The 18,631-nt window shown below is 36.1% G+C and overlaps 1 protein-coding gene and 1 long non-coding RNA gene across 2 annotated transcripts; one reads left to right on the plus strand and one right to left on the minus strand.

Moving 5' to 3' along the window:
* Window positions 1-10,385: 10,385 nt before the first annotated feature.
* On the minus strand, window positions 10,386-10,898 carry LOC109126895 (uncharacterized). Its single transcript, XM_019230797.1, has one exon. The coding sequence runs from the start codon at window positions 10,896-10,898 to the stop codon at window positions 10,386-10,388; it is 513 nt and encodes a 170-aa protein (XP_019086342.1).
* A 7,029-nt stretch (window positions 10,899-17,927) lies between these two features.
* LOC147937303 (uncharacterized) lies at window positions 17,928-18,577 on the plus strand. Its single transcript, XR_015568062.1, has 2 exons — window positions 17,928-18,011; window positions 18,125-18,577. It is a non-coding gene; the product is annotated as an uncharacterized LOC147937303 (long non-coding RNA).
* The last annotated feature ends 54 nt before the right edge of the window (window positions 18,578-18,631 follow it).

Raw genomic sequence — 18,631 nt, forward strand, 5'->3', positions numbered from 1 at the left:
ATAAGTATTATTGTCTCACATCGTAGCAGGCATTATACTAAATAGGGTTTAAGGAGTGGCACTAACACTAATGATTGAGTTGATGAAATAATTTATAACAGTAACTTTCCATTTGAGGAAACGTAGGGATGAGAGTATTGATATGTCGGCTCTCACACAAAAAAGAATAGTATTAAATAAAGAGATTAGGATATGGGTATCTCCCATACGGGTTTGTTACAATTATTTTAAGCAAAAATTCATTATTAATATTTGAGTAGTAGTATTCATTATTTTGATAATGTAACGCATTTAGTCAAGTCACAAAAATATCTTTCCGTATTATCTCTTTTGGTGGGGACAAAGCTTTTGCACAAGCTGAGGTTATGGCCCTAACTGCCATATACCATGTGCACCACTTATTAAATAATTTATTTATTTTCCTGTAACGTACCAATTTAGTCATCAATACATACTATCAAAAACAAATCAAAATTTAGCCATCATAATGCCAAGTTTCAACTTTTCTTCTAATTTATAAGAAACTATTCCTATATTTAGAATTGAAAATAAAATATATTAGGCTAAATAAGTAAAAAAGAAAATTATATATAACCATCAAAGTTAGGATAAGTATATCTATCAGAAAATTAAATAAGATATGACAAACACAGTATATATGTTTTTTCAATAAAAAATGAAATGAAAGCATGTTTTGAGTTATTAAAAAAGTTCTTGATCGTATAATAGATTATAAAATCTTTGAGATGAATCTCGCAAAACTAATTACAAGATAATTTTTTTTTTATAAATCCTTCGCATTACCTAGTATCTATGACGATTTTAGTTTTGTTATTCTAAAGTATATTGTTGTTAATTAGTTATGTGTGTTAAAAAAAAATAATTGGTTTTAAGACAGACAAATTTTCTCTTCTCGAATTAGACAACCAACAAAGGAGTGATACTATAATTTGATGTATGGTTGATACCAAAAAAAAAAAACCTCCCATGTACATATTATTCTTAATAAATAGTTGGACACAAATTCTGAACTACAAGATAACAAATAGTTCATTCATAAGAATATAACTAAAAACAGTTGGTTTTTTAGCTGAAATTTAATATTTATTGACATAATTATACATGGGAAGTTTTATAACACTATATATGAAATAAAATGTTCAATATATTATCAAATAATTGGACATACATTGTGAACTACAAGATAAAAAATAATAATTGGTTCATAAGAATATAATCATACGCAATTGTTTTCAGCTGAAATTTAATATATATATTGACAAAAAGAATTTTACCCCATATAAAAAAGGTTTCACCATAAGTTTTTTACATTTATTAAACAAAGTACAGTTCCACCATATGATGGACAAATGTAGTAGACCTGAAAAGAAATGGCCCACCATGTTTTGTCATAAATGTCTACATTTTCAAAATTAAATGTGCTAGTACATACCAATTACATATTGTAATTGTATAATGTTGCAATTTTATGGAAGATACTCATGAGAAAACTATATACAAATTAGGTATGGATAGGTTTTCAATATTATAAATATAATACTATGCATATAGTAAGGTTGGCATTTACCTTTCTTAAGCACCTAACCGTAATTTATATTTTTCCTTGCCAAATTGATAACCAACATTAAGCAAAAGTGAAAACCCTTAAATATTTTGTTAATAAAGTATGACACCAACTTAATAAGGTGAAAATAGAGATTTGTTTTGGGAGATTACTTGTGAAATTCTCTAACACCATTTAACAACAACAAAAAGTCTTAATTCAATAACTACAATTCTACCCAACTTTATCGCCACTTTCTATTTCACTGTATTTTTTTTAGTGTTCGGATGCAATCTATTTCACTGATTTTTTTGTTTTTAAAGTTTTCGGATGCAATCTTGATTTATTTGAATAGTTGAATTGAGTAAATAAATATTAGACATTAGTAGGTTGGTCCGGACTAGATATATATAAAAGAAAAATAGGGTTTTCAGACTATTACTAGAGTTTGAAATGCAAAGTCCTAGGCATTGTCGAGAAAATATAGTTATCGATTGTAAAGGTCGAATAATCTATATAACAAGAAACAATGTATACTTTTCTAAAGAGAGACCATAAAAAAATTAATCAGAATATATCTAAGAAATATCAAATTTAGATATATTGTACCTATACTGGTTGTGTTTAATATAAAGATCAGAGAGCTGAAGTACTTCTCAAGTGGAAATCGATAATCCAACACTAATTTGTAGATAAATAGATTGGTTTCGAAGTTACTGTAATAGTAAAAGAAAAGAAAATAGTATGAGGGATAGAGACACGAGTAACAAAAGAAAAGTCCACAAATTCTAATTCAGGTCCAGCACAAAACATAGGTTAGTTCTTTGGATTTAAATGCTTCTAAGGTAAATTTATTTTTGATATTTCCCCAACAGTCCCACTATCCTTGTTAGGTCCATTTAGTGTGTGTTTGTACAAAGTAAGTGTTTCTCTCTATGTTTGAAAAAGATTATGATTTTGGAATAATTAAAAAATGTCAATGTATTTTGTAGCTGGCCCTTGATTAATTATCTAAACCACTCCAATCAAAAAAAAAATGGATAGAAAAGTTGGCAATAAAGATGAGGAGGTTTGATAAGTTCAGATTGTAATACCCTAATGGTACTAACAGTCTTGCAGTTGTAATACTCTAGGAAATTTCTCAGGTAATTATGAAGTATTAAATCAATAAATTAATTAGGGTTCATGCAATAAAAATCAGATCTAGAACTCTAACCTTTTTGGTAAAATAATTCAATTCTCACTGCAATTATTATCTAAATTTAAAACCAGAAAATCTAAATATCTTTGTAAAATTTCAAGTTAAAAATCAGCTTTAAGAACAAGTTTAGAAAAGTTCACAAAATCACTAATTCAAATCTCTTTGTAAAAAGTAATTTTGTTCGTCAATGGTTTTAATCAGGAAAACAATTATATTCTCATATCAATTAATTTCCCTAAGATAATAATTCTAGGTGATCAATCAAGAATTATGGTGAAGAACAACCAAGGATGAAGATCATAAAAGATTAAGAACCCTAAAAATCACAGATCAAATAAGTCATAAAAACCCTGTGAAAAATCATAAACCTAACAAGCAAATTACTCAGACATATTTAATGAAGAACAAATCATTCTGAATAACATGCAATAGATATTAAAAGTAAAAAGAGGGAGTTTAGAAATCTTCTCTCTACAAAGAACTCAGATCTTTCTCTCCCAAAAGCTCTTAATATCCCTCTCTCAAAAACTGCTAGAAGATAACTTAAGGGTCTTCTAAAACCTAAAAACAACATATATATACATATATATATGTCTTAAAACACATCAGGGACTTGTGTTGCAATTTTGGGAAACTTTGGGCAGAATTATAAAACTTCCAATTTCTTGTTCTCTCGTTGGATAAACAGGGGTGTCGATCGATGCTCCTTCCGTGTCGATCAATGCTCTCACTCAGATCCGACTCCAAGTTCTTTTCCTTCGGTTAAATGCTCCAAAATCATCCAATTTGCTCCACTTCGCTCCATCCATGCCAAAATCCTAGATAACCTGTAAAGACTCAAAAACAACCTAGAAACAAATCAAAAGACTCAAAAAGCACACTTATATCATGGTCAAAAACCGTAAAAACCATGATATATCAACTCCCCTAGACTTAGCATTTGCTTGCCCTCAAGCAAAACAAAAACTTAGACCTGTGAAAGAGGTTTGAAAACATAGGAACTCACTCAACTGCAGATAATTGATCTTCGCACTCTTCATCGCCTTGACTCTCAAGAACTTACTTCATATACTTTGTCATTTGAAAAGCATCAACATTCCTTACACAAATCCCACAATCCTCTGGAATCCCTAGTCTCACCATTGTCATCTCATTACATAAATTAAAGCAAGTACAAGTGAGTTCTTACCTTGGTGTATCGATCAGTGGCATATGGACTCTCTTCAGACCAAGACATTCTTCATACATCTCCTTTCCTCTCCCTTTTTTCACTTATATGAGTTGATTTCTCCTAACTTTCTCTTGTTTTTTTTTCTAATCAAAGATGTAAGCGAATACCGAGGTCATTGGTAATTTACATATCCCTCGCTTCCAAGCTTTGTGTGATCATTTGACTCAAGAATAGAATATTGAGGTCACGGGTAATTTACCTACCTCTCTAAACTGATCAAAAGCATCTCATCTTTTATTCTTCCTTTTTTTCTGATCTTTCTCTCTCTTTATTTTACACAACACTGAAGGGAAGAGAGAGGGGAGACATACTTTGAAAAATTGCACTGTCTTGTATGGCCTGAAGAAGAAGTCTAGTCCACTGATTTCCAACCCCAAAGTAAGAGATTAAGTCCGGTTAAAATTCTGATAAAATTTGAGACAATGTTAGTCTTTTCCACACTTCAGTTCTGAGGTCAAGCTTAGTCAAGAGTTATTAGAGTGTTAGCCAAAGAACAGTAACCATTAGTTAGAGATCATAATTCAAAAATTTTGAAAAATTTGACTCAATAAAAACAAAAATCGGTTTTGACACACTAAAAACCAAAAACTATGTTAGTAGTTAGTACTAACCTCCCCCAGACTTAAACGACATTGTCCCCAGTGTTTTCAAGCAAGGGACAGGTAAAGAAACAAAAAGTGTGTTGAACAATTTTAATGAAAAGATGAATTTTCTCGAGTTACCCATTGGTGCTGACCGATGCCAGAGTGGTGTCGATCGGAACCCTCGGCGAACAGTGAATACTTGGCCGAAACTCCTTGTTAGTTGCAGTTAGTTGTGTTCTTATGTTGTTGGATCAATCCTTTGGGTGTTAGTTCTGTTAAGAAGCACTCAAACACAAACACAAGTTAAAAACAACATGATAGAGAGATATTCATAAGTTCAAACAAATTTCAAACACAAACTGACTCAATGCAAGAATAAAAATGACTCAATCCTAAAAAGGGAAAAAAGATAAAGAAAACCATGATCAGAAGCTAGCAAAAACATCATCGTCATCAGAGACGGAATCAGCAGGTGGTGAAGATGCTGAAGGTGACCTGCGCGTAGTACGACCAAGGCAACAGCAACGAGACAATCGAGAAATCGCGTTCCAAATGGCATGCATGGTGGATGTCTGGTACTCTTGGTAGGCGCCCGGACTCATAGTAGCAGAAGGCTGTGATGGCTCCGGAAAAACAGGAAAGTCAAAGGCTGCAGTGCCAGAAGAAGATCCAATCTCAAAACCCCCAGCAGGGTTAGGACCGTCTAAGTCCTCAGCAGGTGCAGCAGCGGCAGTAGCCCGTGAAGTCCGATGGCGACGGGAAGGAGGAGCAGTGACAAAGTCAGCAGCGGATGGAAGAAAACGCAACTGCTCTGGATCCTCTCCAATAGTAGTAAGATCAGGTCGCGGAAGGCGAACAAAGTGCTCTCCAGTCTCATCCATGAATCTCCACAACAAACCTGGTTTCATCTAGGTTGTTCTCCTCATATATTGCTCATCCATGAGAGCCCGCTGTGGCAGAACACTGTACCCGTCAGTCGGGATGTTTTAAATCTTGCGCTCGCGACCCAAAAACAGCTTGGTCTGAAGGGAGACCAAGTGATGTGCAAAAACAGCACCAAGTTGGGCGATGAAGGGTCCCGCCGCACAGTCAAATCCGGAATCAATCGTCCAACTCCAATCCCCAATAGATAAAGCTCAGCAGCTCTCATCTTCTTAGGCTCCATCTTACATTGAAAAGTGGTCCCAATAGCACGAAGGACATATCGAAATGCGGGATGGCGAACATTTGTCTGAACACTCTTCTTAGAGTCATAATCTCTGTTTCCTATATAAGACCACAAACACCAACATCCAAATAGGTCTGAGGCAAAGCAGTACCTTCGAAAAATAGTGGCCAGCCAAAAACATCACATATCTCCTCCAATCTCATCGTGTACTGTACCCCCCCCCCCCCCAATAAAGAAACGCAACCAATTGTCTCGTGCCTTTGGTGCCTGCTCATTGGCATAAATGACTCTAACACTAGCCATAAACTATCTGACTAAATCCGGATAGCAATCGTACTGCTTAGTGCAAACAGTCCCCAGATGTATCCTATCTATCAATCTTAAGACCTCATCATGAATTCCAAGTCTACGCAGAAGAGCAGGATCAACAAAGTTGGTCGGTTCTATTTCTACTCCTAACCAGGCATTATACAACATTGTCTCATACTCTCCCCCAAACCCCTAATGGTCTGTTGATAAACTCAACTTTCTTAAGCTCTCCAAGAGGATTCTCCCATACCTGTTGAGTTGGCATTGGCTCATTTTCTGCTTTAGGCCATGGGAAACGAGATGGGATGGGAGAAGGCAGTGAAAGGTCTGGGAGACTGGAGGAACGACTCGCCGGAGCTGGCAAAGGTGACCGGCACGTGGATCGACGAGAGGATAAAGCTTCGCTGTCGGTGGTTCTTGCCTTCTTCTTGGGTGTCATCACTTCAAACCGAGAAATTGACACTGGATCTGGAATGAGGGCTCAAAATTGACCGGATTAGGGCTTTGAATCACTCAAAACCGATCGAAAACGAGAGAGTTACGGTGAATTGAAGCTATTCGGCGGTTGGGTTGCGAATGAGAGAAAGAAAAAGGCTCGAGGGTTTTAATTGGGTGGTCCTCGTTTTTAACGGTGTCGACTGATGCTCATTAAGTGGTATCAGTCGATGCTGGTTCATTCGGACCCGGCCCAGTTGCAATTTCAGGCCCAATTCTCGCAAACCCAATTACTTAAAACCCATTAAACCTTTCTTCGTTCTGCGATCCAATAGATGTGCCGACCGATACCCAGGTGGTATCAATCAATGCTGATGCTTGATTAATGGTATCCGAAACTATTTCCTCCCCTTTTTTATTTTTTTTTCTGAAACAATAAAACTCAAAACCAAAAATTAATATGTTAGTAATCCTAAAAATTGAAAAATAAAAATTCCCTACCAGTGGGTTGCCTCCCACTCAGCTCTTGTTTAAGTCATTAGCTTGACATGGCAACAGATTAGGCGGAGGGTGCTTCATCCAAACGCACAATGTGTCCATCCGGTATCTCGGCTTTCGCCCAATAATGTTTCACCTCTTGGCCATTAACAGTGAACTTCTCTCCCTTGGAATTCAGCAACACAATGGCTCCATATGGTCTAACTTCTTGGACAATAAAAGGACCAGACCAACAGGAACGAAGTTTACCTGGAAACAACTTCAAATGAGAATTATAGAGAAGTACCTGATCATTAGGCTCAAAGTGTCTGGAGATGATCTTCTTATCATGATAAGCCTTGGTTCTCTCCTTGTACAACTTTGAATTCTCAAATGCATGAAATCTCAGCTCATCCAACTCATTCAACTGCACTAACCTTATATCTGAAGCTGTCTTGGCATCAAAATTCATCAACTTAACTGTCCAGGCTGCCTTGTGCTCTAACTCCATTGGAAGATGACATGCTTTCCCATAAAGCAAATGAAAAGGTGTAGTGCCAAGTGGTATTTTATATGCAGTCCTATATGTCCATAGTGCATCATCAAGCTTTGCAGCCCAATCCTTCCTTGTAACACCAACTGTTTTCTCAAGAATCTCCTTAATCTACCTGTTAGAAACCTCTACTTGCCCACTAGTCTGAGGGTGATATGGAGTAGCCACTCTATGTTGAACTCCATACTTTTTCAACAGCTTGTCAAACACTTTATTAATAAAGTGCTTACCTCCATCACTGATAACAATTCGAGGCACTCCAAACCTTGGAAATATAATGGTCTTAAACAGCTTAAGAACCACAGCAGAATCATTCTTTGGACATGCAATTGATTCAACCCACTTTGAGACATAATCAACAGCAACTAGGATGTAGTTGTTCTTATAGGAAGATTGAAACGGTCCCATAAAATCAATACCCCAGCAGTCGAACACTTCAACCTCAAGAATGAATTTTTTTGGCATCTCATTCCTCTTGCTAATATGACCTTTCCGCTGACAAGCATCGCATCGTGAGACAAACTCACGAGCGTATTTGAACATCGATGGCCACCAAAAGCCTGTTTGGAGGACCTTGGACACTGTCTTGAATGTAGCAAAATGTCTTGCATAGTCAAATCCATGACAATGAAACAAAACATCAGGTACCTCAGTCTCTGCCAAACATCTTCTGTAAACTCCATCACTGCAATGCTTATACAAGTAAGGTTCATCCCAATAATATTTCCTAAGCTCTCTCATGAACCTCTTCTTGTTATAGCCAGAGAATTTCTCTGGTTCTACCTCTGCAGCAAGATAATTGACAATATTAGCATAAGAGGGTAGATTGGAGCTAGCCACAACAGCTAAATCTCCATCATATGACCAATCTGTCTCTGGAAAGTATGGGTGTCGACCGATGCTATGGTGGTATCGATTGACACCATCTGCATCCGAGGACAGACACTTGTTCTCATCAGTCTGAAACCCTGTATCCACAAAATAGACGTGTTCTTCAGGCAAACAGTCTTGTATTGGGACATCATCATCAATTCTAATCGTGGACAAGTGGTCAGCAACATCATTCTCTACTCCTTTCTTATCCTTCACTTCAATGTCAAACTCTTGAAGTAGAAGAATCCATCTCAAAAGTCTAGGCTTTGCATCCTTCTTCTGCATTAAATACTTCAAAGCAGCATGATCAGTATGAACAATGACTTTGGATCCAACTACATAAGACTGAAACTTTTCAAAAGCAAACACAACCGCCAACAACTCCTTTTCTGTTGTTGCATAATTTCTTTGTGCATTATCAAGTGTTCTGCTTGCATAGTAAATTGCATGAAGCTTCTTGTCTCTTCTCTGTCCCATCACTGCTCCCACTGCATAGTCACTAGCATCACACATAACTTCAAATGGGAGATCCCAATCTGGTAGCTGAACAATAGGAGCACTCACAAGTTCTTGCTTAATCCTTTCAAAGGCTATCATGCACTCATCAGTGAATTCAAACTTGACATCTTTGCACAACAAAGCAGAGTGGTCTAGCAATCTTGCTGAAATCCTTGATGAATCTCCTATAGAACCCTGCATGCCCAAGAAAACTCCTCACTGCCTTCACATTCTCTGACATTTGAAGACATGTCATGACCTCTATCTTGGCGCGGTCAACTTCAATTCCAGCTTCTGAAACCCAGTGACCAAGCACTATACCATCTCTAACCATAAAATGGCACTTATCCCAATTGAGCACTAAAAGCTTCTCTTCACATCTAGCTAGCACCTTGCATAAATTGTCTAAACAGTTCTTGAATGAAGACCCATAAACTGAAAAAACATCCATGAATACCTCCATATAGTCTTCAATCATATCAGTAAAGATAGTCATCATGCATCTCTGAAATGTCGCAGAAGCATTACAGATACCAAATGGAATTCTGCGGTATGCAAAGGTACCATAGGGGCAAGTGAAAGTGGTCTTCCCTTGATCATCAGGATGAATCGGAATTTGGAAGAACCCTGAATAGCCATCCAAAAAGCAGTAGTATGAATGATTGGCTAACCTCTCAAGCATTTGGTCAATGAAGGGCAGCGGGAAGTGATCTTTTTGGGTTGCAGCATTCAGCTTCCTGTAGTAAATGCACATCCGATGGCCAGTAATTGTCCTTGTAGGGATCAGCTCATTCTTGTCATTCTTCACCATTGTTACTCCACCTTTCCTACGAACAACATGTACCAGACTGACCCAATTGCTGTCAGATATAGGATAGATGATCCCAACATTTAGCAATTTCATGATCTCCTTCTTGACAACATCTTGCAAATTTGGATTTAGCCTCCTCTAATGATCAATGGATGTCTTAGCTCCTTCCTCAAGATGAATCCTATGCATACACAAGTATGGAGAAATTCCTGTAAGATCATCAAGAGAATAGCCAAGAGCTTTGCGAAACTTACGCAGCATGCTTAGCAGTAAAGTGACTTCTGCATTATTTAAGGAAGCATTAACTATAACAAGATAAGAGGAATTTTCACCCAAGAATGCATACCTTAAACCAGCAGGAAGTGGCTTGAGATCAAGCTTTGGAGCTTTCTCAAAACTCCAATCAGAAAATTTTTCAGCTTGTGAAGAAGTACTAACCAATTTCTCTTGTGCAACCAGCTTCTTCACTTGTTCATTAGCATCAAGTAGCTTGACATACCCAGCAGCAATGTCATCGAGATGCTCAACCTCTTCTACAGAAGCAACCAATGCTCTCTCAAGTGGATCTTCAGGATGCAACTCCTTGAATACCTCTTCAACAAGATTAGACAAGGTGTCTACATAGAATGTCTGACCATCAATGGTTGGCCTCTTGACCAGCTTACCTATGTCAAAACGCATTTATAGATCACCAATATTAAGCCCAATTTGTCCCCTCTTGACATCAATTGTAGCTCCAGCAGTGGCTAAGAATGATCTTCCAAGGATAAGAGGGTCCTTAGGTTCTTCTTCATACTTGAGTACCACAAAATCAGTAGGTATCAAGCATTCACCAATCTTCAAGAACACCATCAGGAATGCGAATTGAGCGATCCGCAAGGATGTAGGCTTGAAGTATGTCATTCCCAGACTGAGAGCTACTGATTTTGGCATTAAGTTGACACTAGAACCAAGATCACACAAAGATCTAGCAAATATGTCAGTGAATATAGTGCAGTCAAGAACAAAACTACCTAGATCATGAAGCTTTTTTGGGATCTTGTTCTGGATACTAGCACTGACTTGAGCTGATATCATCATGACTCCTTGCTCAGCATTCAAATCCTTAGTAACCATTCTCTTGACATATCTCCTAAGCATTGGAAAAGTCTTAACAGCATCAATCAAAGGTAGCTCAACAATAAGCTTGTCCATCATTGCCTTGCATTTAGCATCATCTAGCTCTTGTTTGGACTTCCTTGGATTCTTGGGGAAAGGAACCTTGGGTTTGTAAACTCTCTCAGCAACTAGAGTGGAAGATGTGGCTTTATGGGTTTCTGTCTGTGGTTGGCATCAATCGGTACCCAGGTGGCATTGATCGATGCTGTCTTATGGAGTAGAAAACATGGTTTTGGGTGGACATAGTGTCGACCGATGCTCATCAGTGTCGGTCGGCACTGGCTCGGCAGAAACTTTCTCATCGTCTTCAACATCAACAACTCCTGTAGATCATCAGACTGATCCTTCTAGGGTATAGGATGGAGTCGTTTGCCACTTCTCAATGTCACTGCATTGCATGAATGCTTGGGATTTGATTCAATTCTCCCTGGGAGAAATCCCTCTTGCCTTTTGACAGATCCAGCTGTTTGTGCAACCTGACTTTCCAGCTTCTTGACATGAATGTTCAATGCTTCAAACTTCCCATTAAGCTCAGTGTAGACATTGTCAAGCTTTCCATTGAAAGTCACTGTCATTTTCTCTTGACCCTGCAAGAGTTGCTCTAGCATAGTTTCCATCCTACTACTCTCAGCTATTTTTGGAGGAGGAGACTGATATGAATTGTTGCCATAAGTCCTTGTGTATCCACTGCTTTGTTGATGCTTTTGATAGTCAGGTTTGGGAGTGAAACCAGAAGAATTGCCCTGAAAGTTACTGCGCTGGTTGTTTCCACTATAAGACCTGATACCTTGCTGATTTCCAAACCGCTGTCCCTGATTCCCATAGACATAGTTCACATCCTCTTCTTCATGATTTTCTTGATCAGGCTTTGGCTCATATGTCTCAACTTCAGCAGCAAAGTGAACAGATTTCTTACCCACAAAGAGATTGTGCACTGAATCCAGCTTAGCATTAACAGAAGCTAACTGGTTTGAATCAAATCCTCCATGTAGTCTCTTCCTTTCAGCATCTGCTATATTAGTACTATTGCTAGAAGCCAAGTTTTCAATCAAACCTTCAGCATCTTCTGGAAATCTTGTCTTGAAATTCCCATGACTTGCAGCATCTAAAGCCAACTGATACTCCCAGTCACACCCTCTGAAGAAGATACTCAGCAATTTAACCCTTGAGAAACCATGGTGTGGACAGTCCCTTTGATAAGCTTTGAATCTCACCCAAGCGGCCTTGAAAGCTTCATCTGGTCTTTGCTTGAAAGAGGACAGCTTGACTCTCAACTCATATGACATTTCATCATCATAGAAGTAGTTGAGGAAGTCCACCTTGACGTCACGCCAATTTTTTAATGATCCAGCTGGCAACTGCTTCAACCACTGAGATGCCTCTCCTGCAAGTAAGTAAGGAAAGAGTTTGCAGTAGATGTAATCCTCAGTCACTCCATTAGTCTTGATAATAGTCACCAGATCCTCAAAATGCTCAATGTGGTCCAAAAGCTTCTCATTGGGAAGGTTAGAGAAAGGTATATGCCCAACTAGTTGAAAGTAAGAAGGTTTCAACTCAAAATCATTCCTCTGGAATGGAGGAGGAACAATATCAGACCGGTTTTCATACACAAGATCAGCCCGGTTGTAGTCAGCAATGGTCCCGATCAAGTCTTGGTTGTTCTCCTTTCTTCGAACCGGATTATTAACGTGGTTTGCAGCTCCACGTCTGTCTGCAGGAAGGGGGTGTCGATCGATGCCCTGTTGGCGTCGGTCGGCACCATCGGCCTGTTCGTCAATAACAAGAACTTGCTCGTTTCCGACAGCAGCCTGCTCATTGACAACAACAGCTTCAGCAATAACATTCCCTTCTTCATCAAGCTTTTGGCCCTGCTCTTTGCGCAAGGGGTCCCCCTTGATCCCTCAAAGCACCATCCTCATCACGAACCAAAATTATTGTGTTAACCATCTTCAAGGATTTGGCTGCTTTTCTGTTCTCGCGCTCAAGTTTTCCCAACTCTTGGTTTGAAAGCTTCACAGTAGGATCAGTCTTGTTGCTTCTTGTGTGAGGTCTTGGAGGCATGCACCTGAAATACCAAAGAGAAGAAAAACAAGAACGTGTAAGTAGAAAATAAAAAAGAAAAATTTAGACGAAATACAAAACTTAAATCTAATGGTAGATCAAAGAGTCCTTGACAACGGCGCCAAAATTTGATAAGCTCAAATTGTAATACCCTAATGGTACTAACAGCCTTGCAGTTGTAATACTCTAGGGGTCGAATCCACAGAGACTCAAGATCAAACACAATAAATTATAGAGTTTCGTTATTACGCTAAACAGAATGGTTTAAATCAATAAAAGCAATGCAAAATATTAAACTAAACTTGTTGTGAATTCAGGAAATCAAAAGGTTAAGCCTAGGGAATTTCTCAGGTAATTATGAAGTATTAAATCAATAAATTAATTAAAGTTCATGCAATAAAAATAAGATCTAGAACTCTAAACTTTTTAGTAAAATAATTCAGTTCTCCATGCAATTATTATCTAAATTTAAAACCAGAAAATCCAAATCTCTTTGTAAAATTCCAAGTTAAAAATCAGCTTTAAAAACAAGTTTAGAAAAGTTCACAAAATCTCTAATTCAAATTTCTTTGTAAAAAGTAATTTTATTCATCAATGGTTTTAATCAAGAAAACAATTATATTCTCATATCAATTAATTTCCCTAAGATAATAATTCTAGGTGATCAATCAAGAATTATGGTGAAAAACAATCAAGGATGAAGATCATCAAAGATTAAGAACCCTAAAAATCACAGATCTAATAAGTCATAAAAACCCTGTGAAAAACCTTAAACCTAACGATGGTTGATGGATCATGGAAAGGTTACGACCCTTTTCAAGGTCTGGGTTGGTGGTGCTGTGATGGCGAGGATTCGACGCTTCTTCTGGGAGCACAGAGTCATAGACGAGGCCCTACTCCCCTACATGCGGAATTACAAGCTCTGATTTGGGCTATGGAGTCTCTCCTGGCGGTTGGAGTTGTTTGTCAAGTCTTTGAGACGGATTGTGCAGAGCTAGTTACGATGGTGCAAGCGCCGGACGATTGACCCGCTTTTTCGACCTTGTTGGAGGAATTTTCGCTGCTCCGAACGTCTTTCCCCTCCTTCACCCTCACCAGGATCCCCCGTGAATCCAATATCAGGGCAGATTGTCTTGCTCGGTCTTCTAGAACTTTAGTTTCTGCATCTACTTTTGTAAACTTTTATCCTCCTGTTTGGGCAACCAATCTTGGAGTTCTCTTTTAATTGGTTGAAAAAAAAAAATTAAAAAAAAAAAAAAAATCCTAAACCTAACAAGCAAATTACTCATACATGTTTAATGAAGAACAAATCATTCTGAATAACATGCAATAGATATTAAAAGTAAAAAGAGGGAGTTTATAAACTTTTTCTCTACAAAGAACTCAGATCCTTCTCTCCCAAAAGCTCTCAATATCCCTCTCTGAAAAACTGCTAGAAAATAACTTAAGGGTCTTCTAAAACCTAAAAGCAATATATATATGTCCTAAAACACGTCAGGGACTTGTGTTGCAATTTTGGAAAACTTTAGGTAGAATTGTAAAACTTTCAATTTCTTGTTCTCTCGTCGGATAAACAGGGGTGTCGATCGATGCTCCTTCGGTGTCGATCAATGCTCTCACTCTGATCCGACTCCAAGTTCTTTTCCTTCGGTTAAATGCTCCAAAATCATCCAATTTGCTCAACTTCGCTCCATCCGTGCCAAAATCTTAGATAACCTGTAAAAACTCAAAAACAACCTAGAAACAAGTCAAAAGACTCAAAAAGCACACTTATATCATGATTAAAAACCGTAAAAACTATGATATATCAATGTTCAGTCCTAAACAGAAACTAGACTTCCTATTTCACATCTACAAAAAAAAACATAAACGCTAATGCTAACAAATTGTCAATGAGATAATAGACAAATTTATTTCAGATAAATAAACTAAATTAAAATATTTAGATTAGAGCAGTTTTAACTAAAAATCAGTCAATGATAAATAAATAAATTGGTATATATTCTTCTTATTGAGAATTATTTATTGTTGTCTCACATATTCTTTTTATTTGCAGTTAAATCAGAACTAGAAGTAGATATAAAAACTAAAGATAAATGCACAAGAATTATAACTTCACTCTAGTTTCAAACCGCCAGAGGTACATTAGGGGCAGACCCACACTATGGTTAGTCGGAGAGACTTGGCCCCAGTAAATATAGAAATAATAAACCTAAACATCATGTATAAATTTGTGTTCTTAGACGAGAAAACGAACAGAGTTACAGTTGCTAATTATGCTGTTAATGGATTAATAAAGTAGTAGGTATCAACCCGCACTATGTATCAATCTGCACTATGTACGAGACAAATCGATTTAAATAAAATATTATGAATAAAATTATTATTTGAGATTTAAGATTTGTTTGTGTAAAATAAAATATGTAAGTAAATTTTTTTCGTTTATTCAAATTTGCGTTTATTTTCTGTAAAATACGTTTCATCCAACTTGGAAAAGAATTTTAAGGTGGTGTAGAAAGTTTTGATGTCTTTTGTGTTTCTAAAAATTGAATTCACATATTTTATGTTTCACATTATTATCAATATCACTATACCATTAAATAGATAAAGCAATATTTTAAAACTAATAGATTTAATTTAAACTAATTCTAAGTTTAAAAATGCAATGAGAAAAATGATATAAGTGATAAACAAATGAATAATTTTTTTTCTTGTTTGTGAAATGTAATTTACTTTTAATAAAAGTAAATAGGTTATAAAAATGATAATTAAATACATTTTGTGATTTAATAGTTGATTAAAACTTTCATTTTTTAAAATTAATAAAAAAACATTGGCTCATAATATTTCAATGGCATATTTATGTAAATAACAATAAGAAGTAAGAACATTTATTAGAAAGGTACAGGAACTCTGTGAACGCGACACCTCAACTTTTTTGTGAGAGTGGTTCTCTGTTAATATATAGGGAATGTTAAATATTGTGACCCACGAAAATAGAACCATCGTCCCGTATTATATTGGCAGTGTAATCACTTTGAGGTATAAAAAGTGGAAGTGAAAACCTTCAAGGTTTAAACTGAGAGCTGGTGTCACTTTTGTGGTTTATTTTAGGATTTTCCCAAAAAAATTACATTAGAGGAAAGTGTAGTAATAAAGTGGCAAAGTAGTTTGAGTTTAACCCATATTGTCGAAGTTGGAGGTTCGACTCCACGTCTCCACCTAATAACAATCTTGGGATGTATTCAATCTTTGTACGTGACATACTGATATTTGATACTGGACCTCTGATGCACTACAACAAATTATGAACTTTTAACTTAAAATCAATTAGTAGAAAAGCTTTATCTACTATATATTAGTGTTGAATCATCTCTATATTTGATTTCAAATATATTAACCAATGTACATGTAATCCACATGACTTTATGCATTACTTTCCTCAACAAAAATTTCTGAAGTTAGAAATATATCATAAAATATATAGTAACATGTACAATATTGATTAGAATTTTTTTATTATTTTTTCGATTTTTCTTATAATTTGCTTTTTTTTTTTCTTAATTTTTTTTGTTTCTTTGTCAATTTTTTCTTTTAAACCAACATTAATTATTCCATTGCTAGATTTTAAAACATCTTACAACCATACATATATGTGTACATATATTTTAGTTATACATGACGTTGGATGGCATAAATTGGAAGATATGGATATGTATACGGAGAATCAAAGCTCAAATTTCGTGAATCTATAGCCCACTCCCTTTGCATAAAAACACATTTGTGTGTGAGAAAAAATAAAACAAAAATTAATAATGTTAAAAGTAACATGTGAACGCTATCTTGATAACATCCTTAGTTGAATACCAACTAGAGGACCACAGAATCATAAAATGATCTAAACTACTTTATATAACATTTGTCGATTTTAAACCACAGTTTTAGCAAACTTGTACTTCTGGGACTATGATAATAAAACTCAAAAAGATAAAAGAAGAAAAAAGCTACACAACATTTCTAAATAGAGAATCATTTTCGGGATACATTTTTCTAATCAATTCGACAGAATTAATCGGGAAATAATTGACAAGTTTGATCATGATTTCGATATTCATTTCAGAATCCAAGAAAATGTGGCCACCCAAATTATATTACATTTAAAATGAAATTGAAAGTTAATTTTATTTTAATAAATACTAATGAATTGACCAATAAATTAAGCAATTTGCATAACATTATCATTGAATCATGACCTGTATTGGTCAGGTTACTATGTAGTCAAGTGTTTAAATATTCATATATGCATTAACAGTAAAAGTGAAATATGTAGTAGTAGGTAAAAACGAATATGTAACTTCATTTTTTTTTATATAATATCAAAAAGAATTTAGGAATAAAGATTAATTCACTTTTCTGTGTGGTCCATTTGTTCTCAAGCCATCTATACCTTATTTTTATTATCTTCTCACGTTTTTTCTTTAAGAACTATTAGTACTTATTTTAAAAATCTTTAATCAGCCACACACAAAAACAAAACATGTTTTGAATTACACTTTTAAGTTTCGCATTCATCGACCCTTCACAAAATTAAATACAAAGAGGACTTTCGTGTCTTGATCACATTCTTCTTCTCTATCGAGATGTTTTAACAAAAAACTCCTTTAGAAGTTATCTACTAAATCCAATTTAATCTTGGCCAATTCTCACAGATATCACTAAAATGAGTTTTTTTGAAGAGAAATTATGAAAAGGAGAAGGGAAGAATTGAACCAACATGTGGATAATTCTAACGTTTTGCATGTGGCACCAGACGACCTTGGAACGTGGTCTTAACGTTTTGTGAACTATTTGTGTATGCTTAGCCTTGGAACGTGCATGCTTAGCGTTTGATGATTCTAGCCATTTGTAGCCTTGGAACGTGCATGCTTAGCGTTTGATTATTTGATAACGACATGTTTTGTTGCCTAACGCTAAATAGAGTTGGGATAAACAGAAACCTTTTACAAGTAAATATTACAAACCTCTCCTCCTTTGGCCACTCGTTCCGCCAAAGAAATATATCACGTTTTGTCCATCAAAATTGGGGTGGTAGTTAACCCTCACAGCAAAACGCACCATTTTCAATCGCCTCCATTGTCTTCTTCTTTTTCTTCCTTTTCCTTTTCTTCTTCTCACTGATTGAAGCTTTCTCTTTGTTGCAGGATTCATTCAAAGGTTTCAATTCCAATAGTTAGGACTGAAAGAAAAAATGCCCAAAGGCTAAATATGAAGAAGATTAGTTCCTTTCCTTGTATAGGTATTACAATGTGAGTGACACTAGGGTTTTCTCTGACACCTGTCAGGATTCAATGGATCCCATACATTCAATCCTATTTCTCAAAAGTCAAAACCATTTGACTGACTCCGTACCGATCACAACTCACAGTCTTCTTCTTTTGATCTGATCAATGATCATGCTTTGTTTTGGGTCAATTTTTTTTTTTGGGTCTTCTTTTGCTGGTGGAGATGGCCGTTGAAGTTGAAGGCTTGATAGATCTGTTTTAAAATTATTATTTTAATTTTTTTTTATTTTACCTTTTTAGTATCACAATTATTTGTGTATTTGACTTATACCCGAACATGAACACAATGACAGTATTTGATTATTCGGTTAATTCTGTAGGCTACCTCTGTTTAAAAAAGTGGTGATTGTTGTTTTTTGGCCTTGT

This window comes from Camelina sativa, chromosome 10 (assembly GCF_030686135.1).
Source record: "Camelina sativa cultivar CO46 ecotype springtype chromosome 10, ASM3068613v1".
Classification (NCBI taxonomy): Eukaryota; Viridiplantae; Streptophyta; class Magnoliopsida; order Brassicales; family Brassicaceae; genus Camelina; species Camelina sativa.